Below are 12,009 nucleotides of genomic sequence, written 5' to 3' on the forward strand. Positions count from 1 at the left end.
TCGGTTCCAGGGTCACAATCATGTCACGCAAGGATGTCGTCTTCTTTTTTCAATTAATCTTTGAAAAACGTGACCTAAACATTCATCTAATTGAATTATGTGTTTAGCTGAATGTTTGCAACTCTGATTAGAAAGTCAAGGTGAGAGGAGCACTAGGAAAGCCCAAGAATCAAGCAAGCCAATATGACCCTGGCATTGTAGATCACTTTTTTTTTTTTTTTTTTTTTTTTGGTAGCACCATTTTTCATCTCTTTTTAGCCCAGCATGGCACTGGAAGAATTAAAGAAAACAATAAAAAGAACAACTGAGTGTACAGGGTAGGATTTACTGGCATTTACTTTTAATTCTATGGTCCTTTGCTCTGTGGCTTATCAGCCCTATGTCAGCCCTTTTTCCTCCTTTATATTTCATGAGGGGACCCACATGCTGGTACTGAGAGACAGAGCCCAAGTGTCTATAAGCTTTTTGTCAGGTAAAAAGAGAAGAAAAAGGAAAGGAACAAGAGGAAAAGCAAAGCTAAGAGGCATCTATTAGATGTCACTAGGCTTTTGTATTCATGTCAATGATTCAGGATTAGAGTATTTGAAATAATCTTATTGAGAGAACTCAAAAGCCCCACAGAGGGAAAGCCTGCTCGGTAGCATATGGCAGAGCAGCAGACAATATCTTATTAAGGATGTGTTAGCTAACACCATTACTTTTTATATTACATTACTGAACTCTGGTGCCTCAGCCCGTTAGCGAGATGCCGTAGTTGTGGAATGCCAGATTGGACGTGTTCTTACAAACCCTAAAAGATTTGGCCGGGCCTCCTGGCATGGTGGGGGTGGGGAAGGGGGGGTGGCAGTGGGATGCTGCCCCCTCAGCCCTCCCCTGAGCCCTGGGAAGGGGAAATGATGCCCCCAAAGGAAGGGGACAGCACTCAGTGCCCTCCCACCCTCCCCACCTCAGGTCACCTCCCCTCTGTGAAAAACACGGGGTTCAGAGGGCAGCTGCTGCTCCAGCCCCAACAAAAAACCCCAAACTATTGCCAGGCTCCGCTTCTTGTCAGATGAAGGGAATTTAATTTTGTTATAGTGAATGCTGTTAGTCTAAAAAATCTTTCTTTGCTCTTGGACAAAAGCTTGTAATTGGAGAAATAGCTCTTTTTAAAGTTATCTTCATCTGCCTACACCTTTAGAGGCAGCAAGAAACCAAAGACAAAACAGCACTGTTCATAGCATTTCAATGATTGCTCTGAAAGGCTCTATATCTGGGTCACCTTACTACAGTCCAGTACATAACTTCAGTGACTTGATATAAAGCCTTTTAATAACTAATTTCATATCTTTCACATATTAACAGCAACAGAAAATTTGTATTCACATTTCCTACTTCCAAAAGCCTTTTTTAAAAAGCGGGTAGAAAATTATTCGTTCCATTTGAAAAAGTAAAAAAAAAACTCTAAAATACTGTCCCTAGCAAAAAAAGTAAACACCCAGTTGATACAGTAATATATTCTGATCACAAACTACCTATGCAAAGTTGCTAATGTGACACAGTGGGAACTTTGTATAGGTTTTCTGTACTTTTCCAGAACTGTTACAGAAAAAATATCACGATGTTACAGGGAAAGAGGAAAATTCATACCAACATTTCCCATTACTACTACAGAGACTTGCTGCCTTCCGAGGACAGTGTTAAAACCATTTCTGGAAACTTAGTCACAATTTGCACAGTAACCTACAAGTGTTTCTTACTCTCTTTTAACTTTATTAGTTAGATGTTGTATTAAAATTAAATACTTCCAGCAGGCTGAAGTGCCTGTGAATTTAACATAGTTATTTAAATAAGTGTGGCCAATTACTTATAGGAATACATTTTGGTGGCTGGAACATGAAAACATTTATGAAAACTCACTTGAAGAAAACTACTCACACACCTCAGCTCCTGCAGAATAAGGCTTGGGTTGTGTTTTTATCCAGTAAACACTGGGATAGAGCTGAGATACATTTTTCATGTTCAGAGGAATTTTTGCTAATCTGCATTAAAACTGAGGATGATCTTTGCAAATACATTTCCCCATTGCTCTTATTCATGTATGCATTCCCACTGCGACAGCAAATATGGAAATAAATCAGGTGTTAAGATGGAAGAGGAAATTTATCCACTCCAGAAACTATGTGTGTATATATATGCATATGAGAAAAATACAGGGGTCTCTCCCCCGCCTCCTAAAAATCCCCACTCTTGAGAGAGAAGAGCTGGCACTGAGCTGCATGGAGCCAGGGAGCCCACTGTGCCCAGCACATCCTCCCTGCTGCAGGACATGCTTTGAAGAAGGAGTTCATATTAAGAAATCGATAAGTATGAAGAGCACATTTGAAGTTTTGTGACAAGAAACAAAGGGATGGATCCCCCTGCCAGGCCCTGGGCTCCTACTGGGGCCAGAGCTTTCCTGATGCTGCAGGAGGTCACTGCACCAAAATTTTTAAAGCACCTCCAGCCTCAAATACCCAAATCCTGACACAAGTATGGAGCAGCAGAATAATCCTTGAGGTCTCAGTTAGATTCCTTTGCACAAGAAAATTCACAGGGTCTTCAGGATTGACTTTGTGGACTAAAACAAACTGATTCAGTCTCCTAAAATTGTTAACCCTTGCTGAGCAGGAGATTTTCAGGAAGAGCCCAAGGGATTTACTGTCATGGACAGGCTGCAGGGCCAGCACTTCCCATGTGTGCACTCAAGTCACAGCTGGCCAAGCCCATGGCTGTGGGTGAGCACTGGCAGTCAAATGCCAAAAGCAGCAATCTTGTCTTCAGTTCCCCTCATCCCCAGGACATTCAACACAAGTTTTTTAGTCTCCCTAGAAAAATCTCAATTTTTACTCTGCATCAGGAGAACCATTTTTTCTTCAGGAATGGGATCATCTCCCTGCTTAGAAATGACAGAGCATTCAGCACAACGGGTCTGCTTTGCAACAGAAGCCTCTGCTACATCACCAATGATATTAAATAGTAATAATCAAGCATAAGATCACAGTTAACTAAAGCCCCAAACACTAGCTGTGGATTCAAAAGGCATCACTGAGAAGCAAGTAACTATTAGAGTAGTGTGAAATGTTTGCAGTGAAACCCAAAACCACATAAGGCTTGCCTGGTTTGGGATTTAATAACAAACTGAAAACTCAGAACAGGTTTGCTGAGAAACTCACAAACCTTCTGAGCGAAGCTCAGACCAAATTAAGGTTTTGCATAATACTTCTGAGATCACACAAAAATTCTTATACTTGGAGGCAGAGAGAAGAGTAATCAAACAAACAATAAGCAGAAGCTGGTTTGACCCTGACCAAGTTCATTCAGCCCCAAGAGCAAAATAAAGGAATTTATAAGCAGCAGTGATATGTGCCAACCCCAACAGGCTGAAACCAAGAGATTTTTGCAAGAATCCTTGCAAAGTTACCCCCAGCTCTTGTGATTTCATCACCAGAAAGAAGGCTGACACCACACGCATGAGGAGCACTCGTAGAGAGGCAAGCATGCAAGCCTGAATCTCAGTGTGAGAAGCATCTACTGATCAGTCTCCCATTTATCTCACAACAGCTCAAAATGCCTTTGGTTGCCTAAGTCATGTGGGAAATGTTCTGGGTAATGCTTCTCAGCTGCATCAATCACAACCAAATCCTGGAGGATGTGTGTTTGGGTCCCTCCCCTCTCAGAAATGTGTGGGCTCACAGGCTCCCGGAGCTCGCTTGAAGCGCTCGAGGCCAACTTCTGTCTCTGAACACACTGCTCAGAGGCCCAGGGGGTTTAGGCAGCAGCACAGCCTGAAAAGACAGCCTGGGAGACATCTCTGTGCAGTGCTGGGGTAGCTCTGTCACCCAGCTTCTGCTCCTCTGACTCCTCCCTGATGGATCAATAACTCCCATCTAGCTCTGGAAGGGGCACAGCAGAGGTGGGAGGGGTGGGGAGAGGGGGGAGCTTTCCAGCACAAAATTCCAGGTAACAGCCAAATATTCACACCCAGGGACATTTTGCACCTAGGCTGTCTATCAGAGTGCTCCATGCCTGCCCTCCTGCTCCTTCTGTGTGGAAAACCCACCCAAGGAGCCAGCAGTGATGGGACCCCCAGGCTCCCACAGCCCATCCCTGGTGTGAGCAGGGGGGAACAAGGCACTGTCAGACACAGCTTCCCCTGACTCCACAGCCAGGTTCTGCTACTGGCATGGTCAGGGGGGACAAGGATAGAAGCAGGACAGGGCAGGAACTGCCAAGGGGCCACTGCCAGAGCACCTGGCATCTCCTGCCACTTTGCTGTGACACCAGTGCTGTGACAAGCACATGTCCCTGTAGGCTGGTGGGGATCAGCTGCAGCACTGACCCCATCCCCTGCAGCAAAACATCCCTCAGCAGCTCTCTGTCAGCAAAACCCACCTCATCCCCTCTCCTGGAGGGCAGGTTCTGCCTGCCTCTCCTTCCCCCTCTCTCCAGACATGGACAGCTACTGCAAAATGCATTATTTGCCACATCTACTTAAGCAGTGTGTTTGTGGGGAGGATGCAGGGAGTGTCATACAGTCCTCCCAGTCACTTTTCCACCTGCCTGGTGTTTAGGATGAAAAGATGATCAGGCTTGTAAAATACAATCCACTACCTGATGACTTGTAAAGCAGTAAAACAGGGGTAATGAGTTTTTCATGTCCTTGCACAGTGAAATTCTACCCACAAACATAAAACTTTTCAGGTTACAGGCAGAAAGATTTCAAACCCATCTGTAGGTGAGGTGGCTGGGTGTGCTGGGACAGGCTGCAGAGACCCCAGATGAGCATCCTGCATGTGTTGGAAGCACAGAGGCCTTTCAGACACTGGCAGGAGGTCATGCATTAAAATGTACTTTGGTATCATCTGATATCAATGTATAGGAAATATTACAAACCTCCAACCCATGAGTCCCCACCCCTGCTCCATGGACAAGAGCTGTGAGGGCACTGGAAAGACACAAACCTCCTCCTTGCTCCCAAACTGCATCCAAAATGCCACATGAAGACCTGAGCAGGGCCAGGAGAAGCCCTGGCCATCCCCTGCCACCAAAGGTCACAGAGTCCCTCCCAGGGGAGCTCCAGCACGAAGCCCCTTGACTTCTACCTCACCTAAAGATTATCAGTCCAAAAGATAGACAGTGGCCAGATTCTCACCACAGGTCCTGCCTCTATTGGTAAATATTAGCAAAGCCAACCCCAGGTCACTGTCATCAGCCTGCTCAGGTACTCTGGGAAGAAGCAAAATTTGGGATGAGCCAGGAACTGCCTGTTTCAGCCCTTTTTCCATGCAATGCCTCAAGCAGGATATATATGATATATATGGTATATATATTTTCTGCCGCTATATTTGGGATTGCAGTGGCTATTCCTATTATATCAGTCAGTAGGACTCCTATTGACTGGATGCAGCCATAAAAGGTAAAGAAGCCCCAGCAGGCACTGGTAACACCATTAAATATCGGTCCTGACAATGGTAAATTGGGTTTAAAAGTTTGGAACAGAGTGCCAAGAGAGGAGCCTTTTTCCTGAACCAAGGAATAACATAAAGCCCCACTTTCTCCCCTATGTGACTTTTGTCATTATCATCTTTTCTGATTCTTACAAAGTAAACCTAATTAGGAAGCTCTCTCATTAGTCTTCCAGAAAAATTAGCACAGCTTATGCTAATTACTCCTGTAAAATTTAATAAACTCGTTGAAATGGGAATAGTCTAATGAGGTTTTATTTATTGAACTAAGATAACTGTAAGGAAAAAGGTTAGGATACCAGGATATCCAGAGTGGTAATAAAACTAGAATTTATTCAATTTCTTCACAGGAATTTTATTGCAAACCTTTTAAATTCAAATATGAGTTACAATTTGAAAGTTAAATCAATCTAGAATTTAATTTAATAACAGGAAGTGCTCTGTGTTTTCTTTAAGTGTGATTACAATACAGCCCTGCCACTGCACTCATAGGAGGAATTGTGCATTTGTATTGTGACAATAATACGCCTTTTAAAATGAGTTCCTGTTCATCAGATCTTCATCTCAGCACATGTAACTGGATTAGCAATAAAATATACAGTCTATGCTAAGAAGATGATACAGACACACACAGGTTTCCAAGAAACTTCCTTGGGATGACTGCTCTGTAATGATAATAAAGTAATTTTGTTCTCCAGAGAAAATTTAAATCACTATTTTATATGAGTATAAATTTCTTTAGGTCCCTTTCACTGCTGTGTCTGCTGATACTGTAATAGAGCAAAGTATAAAACAATTTTATAAGGAATAAAGTCATATCCTGTTTCAAACACAGCTACAGACTTTCTTTCTTAAAACTCACATTTTCATTAAAGAGAAATATACAATTTGATTTCACATATATCCAGGGTTTGAAGAAGAATGCAACACATGTAACTTTGAAGTTGCCGAAGAGCCTTTCCTCCAAGTTCACCAAACCACCGCAAAGCCAGAGCCCTCTCTGTCCCAAGTCTCTCCAGCCTCATCAAAGAGAATTAATCAATCCCAAAGAGTGTTCCAACTTGTCAGAAGAGGATAACATTTCCATGTAAGTACATATGTCAAAAATCCCATGGATAGATTCTATACTAAACTCTATGTTAGGTCAGAGTCTGTGGATTCACAAGATTTGATGCAAGAGTTAGATTAAATCCATAGGAAAAGACTTGATCAGAGCATCAGGCATGTGGGAGTGCTTTAGCCCAAATGGTAAATGAATTCTCTAAGCTCAGTGCAAATAAAAATAACTAAATATGGCTTTGCATATCAATTGACATAATAGTTAAAAACTGTGTGCATTGAGAAGTGACAGTGGAGCACAACCAAACACATGGCCTGACTTGTGCAGGCATTTTAATCACAGAACAGTTTTAAAGGACTCATTTTCAGGTAAAAAGGCTCCGTATGAATCGCTTCATCTTTTCCAAACCAAAGGGGACAAGAAAAATGAATAGGATAAATGTCACAAGAAACATCACTAAAGCTACTAACTGTATAAAGCACATACTTGCTTGGCCTAAATTGTTTGAATTAGCCCCAGCCAAGAAAAGGTTTTAAGTACCCTACTGGGACAGATGCGAAGCGGCAACAATAGAAGCCACACTAATGCAATCCAGGTAACACAATCCTGTTTCAAAAACACAGGGAGGGCTAATTACAGTACTGCTGAGTCAAATTTCTTATGCCATTGCAACCCACAGGAACAGGTCAAAATCAAGTGTTATTCAAACCACAGTCATATCAACCTCCTGTATCAAAGTCACAATTTAAAACCAAGTGAAGAACTTAAAAGCTTAACCCATTCACAAGCCAAGTGTGATTCAGTGCGGGTGGCAAGGCAGGGTTTGTATTATCAGCTTTGAATTGTGTTTACCTTGCATTTTAAGAAGAAACTTCAAAATTGGTAACTATTGCATCTATTTATGTAAAGACTGAGGAATGGATCACTGCTAGGAAGCTAAAGCTGTGGTTTTTTCTTGTACCTATTTTCCTCATTTTGCATGAAGCATGTAAAAGACAGCATCTCTGGCTTCCAAAATTTAAAATTATTTGCAACTGGCAGTTTTGCATACTAGATAGTTAAACAAAATATTTCTGTAAACATGCCATTAGCATCTTAACATCTCACTTTCCAGTACAATGAAAAATTCATGTGAATTTTGTAGCTTTCATGTTGCTCAAAATGCCACTCTAACACCATGTTTATAGTGTTCAGCTCTGCAGCATGCTTATAAAACACAGCTCTGTACAGGTTTCACTGGGGGGCTTTCCCCCCACACACACTTCCTCTGGTGCTACCTGATGCTCAGAGACGATGAAAATATGCCCAGTTAAAATAGATAGGGATATCTTCTGAGATTTAAACATTCTCAGGATTACTTATTCCTGCTAATCAAAACATCTGCTACAAGCATCCAATAAAAGCACTTTCCTACCCAACCCATCCAAGAACTGGGAGCTGGGATGAGCACCAGGCTCTGGACTGCTCTCCAGGGGCACCCCCAACACATCAAACCCAGCTCACCTTCTTTCATAAAATGGATGCTCTGGCATGGAAGATTCTATGAACTTCATACAGCAAACATAACTCAGACACCAATGCAAGGAGAGGCAAGTGCTCTGTGCCCTCACCCCTGTGTTTTTGGGGTCCCCCCCTTCACAGCTCAGCGTAGGGTGTTGCTCTCCCCAGCCCTGACAAACCCTTTCGGTGCTTGGAGGCCCTTTAACTCCTCTGGAGTAATGCTGCACAATACCCTGGCTATCCTACTCGGCTTTGGACAACACATTTAGACAATAAAACTGTTAAAATGGCACTTTGGCTACCATTTTGCATAATTGGCAAGCCACAGAAACTACACATGGCTCAGAACAACAGGAATAGATGTATTGTACTACAATGATTTACTCAGTGATGTCAGATTAGCAATATGGATCTGTTTAAAAACACAATAATTAAGACAGGCAAAAATGAATTAATCAACTGACAATACAGTCAAAATAGTATTCCAACCAAAGAAAATAAGAGGAGGGAAAAAACCTTACATTGCAGATCTATTTTCTTAACTGTTTTTATGCATAAATAAAAGCCTTAAAATGTAGATGGATTGCATCCAACAGAACTACAGTAGCTAAGTGATAATGATTCAAACATTTTTCAAATAAAAGTTAAATATTTATAAGCACCCAACCACATTTCATAAATCACAAACTATTATTATTTTATTCCTGAAGCTTCCCTGGCATAGCATGTGAATTGAGTCACAGAAAGTCAGAAAGAAAAATCTCCTCTTTATGCACATGAATCAGTTACAAGAGCTGGAGCTCTCCACAGAGCAGGGCGCTCCAGTATCCCTAAATATTCCCACATATGGCCCTTCCAAGGCAATCACAACTGCAAAGCACAACTAATTCTGTATCAAAAAAACCCAAAATTTCATCCGCATAACCTCCTAATTCTTCCCTATTAGCAACACGGGGCAGGTGTTTCATTATAATGAGGAGAGGGAAGAAGAAAAAAAAAAAAATGGAAGGAAACAATAGCAGTCCTTACCTGTCAATTATCACTGGATCTGATGGAGTCTCATTTCTGTTGCCACAGCTTTTCTTGTCACAACAGCGGCTAGAGAGCAAAAGCGAAAGGATTTAGTGCGACCATTACACTGTAAAATCATCATTACCAACATGTTGGGTTCAAATTGCCGGCTCGAGTTACCCTGCCGGCCCTGCCTGCAAATCAGTCAAATGTACTGGGTCACATATGGGTTAATTACCATGTTTAACTTCTTGCACAGCTGGTTAGCAACGGAAAATATAAAAAGAGAGGGGTTTTGCCCCTTTCACAAATAATAATTCAAGGATCTCCCAAAACAGGGAGAGCTGCCTATTTGTAGCCTCTTTTCCGCGGGGTTTAACAGTTGTCCCGCAGACGCTGGCACACAAAATAAGGCAGAATTTTTCCCTGCTGAGCCTGGTTTTTACATTTGCTTAACGCTTGTGTTACACATCCACAAGATATTCCTGCTTCCACACAATTCCCAGCTACTGGCAAACCTCCCCCCCCAAACTCCAAAAGCACAATTATTCTCCCTCTAAGAAGCACTGGTGTTAATGGGGGAGCTGAAATGCAAGCAGCAGCAGCAGCTTTTTGTGCTCGAGCGCGCCTGTTTCCCCAAGTTTTCCGAGCATGTTAATGATCACTAATGCCACGGAGAGCTCTGCTCGGGGCTCTGGTGCCCTGCATCAGGTCAGATACAAAGCAGGCATGTGAAATATAAGCTCTGTCTCCCAAAGCACTGCTCCATGGCTGACCTCGAGGCTGGGATTCTTTCTGAGCTAAGGTGGCTCATTGTTTCCTAAGAGAAGTTAAATTAATGGTTTTTGATGATTCCTTGTCAAGGGGTTGTTTTCAGTAAGGAGGCATAAATATATTGCAGGTGAGTTTGTAGGTGAGGTACACGTTTCTGCTCCAGGTGGGAATCCTTCCTGGTGCTTCTGGAGCTGTGGCAGGGAGCTGCTCTGCTCTTCCCACCTGCCCATCTAAACCCACGAGACCAAATCACAGCCACAAAGGTCAGCAAGGCCTTTAGATTTCACCCACCCACTCACCCAGGGAGGAAACCCCCATCTCCCAAGGAAAGATCCTGTTTGTTGATGTCCCTTAATAGAAACTCCCCTACTGAAGGCAAGGCTTCAAGAAATAAAAAAAAAATTTAAAAATTGAGAAGCTCCTGACTTTCCCAAGTCCCCAAGGACCTGCTGGACAAAGCCTGGGCACCTGCAGGGACCCCATCCCATGATGGCACCAAGTGTCAGGCAGTGAGGACCACCCCAGCTGCTCTCCCTGGCCAGACCTGAGCACATCTCAGGTTCAATAAACTTTCTGGTCAGCCTCAACTGCACACAACCAAACCTTTGGAAACCACTAAGTTTGTTCCCAGTGGCATCCCAGGGACCTGCACCTCGCCTGTGTTTCAGCAGCTGTCAGGAGGGACCACTGCTCACTCTCCCTCTCAGATGAACTATTTTCCTTTCCCCAGAAGGTGGAAGAACATCAGGACAGGAAGAAGCCCTCAGAAGTGCCACGCTATATAAATAGCCTTGTTGGGAGTATGACAAAGGTTCTCTTGTGTTGCTGAACAATAGAGTGAATAATATACAGTTACCCACCAAGATTAGCAATAAAGCAACTAACCACACTAAAGATAACAAAAAAGGGGCCTTTTACAAAAACAGTCTGTTTAAACATGGCTTTAAAAAAAAAATAATAATTTTGTTTTCAAAGAGAGGAAAATACATAATTCTTTTCACCGCAAAAAGCTTCAAGGCAACTATTCAGGGCTGAAACTTTTCACAGTTAACACATGTGCAGTATCTTCATTTCGGTGGAAGTTACATTGTTTGGGATTGCCAAAAAAAACTGCTTAATTTTACAGCACAATACCACAATTGATCCACCAGAAAATGCCAGAGCCTTGGCACCCTGAAAGTATTAAAATTTAGGAAGGAATAAAATATGCTGTAGGTAAATAGTCATGGGGACATTCAGGGGCTTTTTTGCCTATAAAAGGACTTGTCATTGGAGTGCAGCTAGAATGTGTGGGGTGAGAAAATTTACCCACAAACAAGGCAATAAAAACTGCTAATCATTTTTAAATGATTAAAATGTAATTAGAAACAGAGTTGGCACAAGTTAAGACAATGCAGTTCTTGTGACTGAAGTGAATCAGGGCTAGTCCTGACATTCTCCCAGCAGACTGGAGGGACAGAAATTGCCACACTTAGGCAAGCAAAGGTTCCCAGGCTCCCAGCACGAGATGGGCAAATACCATCACCCACACACCACGGGGCTCAGAGGCTGGCACCTTCCCAGGGCATTAACCCAGAGGGAGAGGCAGCCACGGGTGCCTGGGGACAGGGACACCTCGGTCTCACCTCTTGCCACAAGCATCAGGCACTGACCACTGGGGACAACCCAGCTTTGAGAGCAGGGGAAACACTTCACTGCTCCTCAGGTGGCCCCTTAATTGGGGTACCTCCCCAAAAGTGCACCCCAATAGTCCCAAGTGACAGTAGGAGACCTCACTCCTTGACCGCAATCTGAGGGTGATGTGGAGGGGCTGCATGGCTGGCACATCCCACCATCGAGCAGCTCTCTGGCATGAAAGGAGGCCCTGATGTTCCTTCGTGATCTGGAGAATTATATTTTAAAATTTAATTTGCCTTTTGTGTTTCCCCCCTCCCCCCCCCCCCCCATCACAGCAGAATTGGAGGCCTCTTCACTCTACTCTTTCTATGCAGAGAATTAAAACATCACGCAGATCTTGAGTTTCAGACCTGGTTAAAAGTGCTTTTAATTCAATTTCCCTCAAAAGCTTTGGCTTTTAGTGCCTACTTAGCACTTGGAAATAAGTTCCTAAATATTCAGCACCCTTTCTCCTTTCCCTGAAAGAATTTTAAAATTCCCAGGAGCTTCTCCAAACCACTC

The 12,009-nt window shown here is 43.1% G+C and overlaps 1 protein-coding gene across 4 annotated transcripts in view; it reads right to left on the reverse strand.

The window, feature by feature from the left end:
- The window catches only part of EBF1 (EBF transcription factor 1), a 266,020-nt gene that overhangs the window by 238,671 nt on the left and 15,340 nt on the right, over nt 1–12,009 (reverse strand). For all 4 annotated transcript variants that reach the window (XM_053991340.1, XM_053991337.1, XM_053991339.1 and 1 more), the window contains exon 6: nt 9,076–9,144. In XM_053991340.1, the coding sequence (XP_053847315.1) occupies nt 9,076–9,144 (69 nt within the window). The remainder of the gene's footprint in view (nt 1–9,075; nt 9,145–12,009) is intronic.

Source organism: Vidua macroura, chromosome 15 (genome assembly GCF_024509145.1).
Source record: "Vidua macroura isolate BioBank_ID:100142 chromosome 15, ASM2450914v1, whole genome shotgun sequence".
NCBI classification, from domain to species: Eukaryota; Metazoa; Chordata; class Aves; order Passeriformes; family Viduidae; genus Vidua; species Vidua macroura.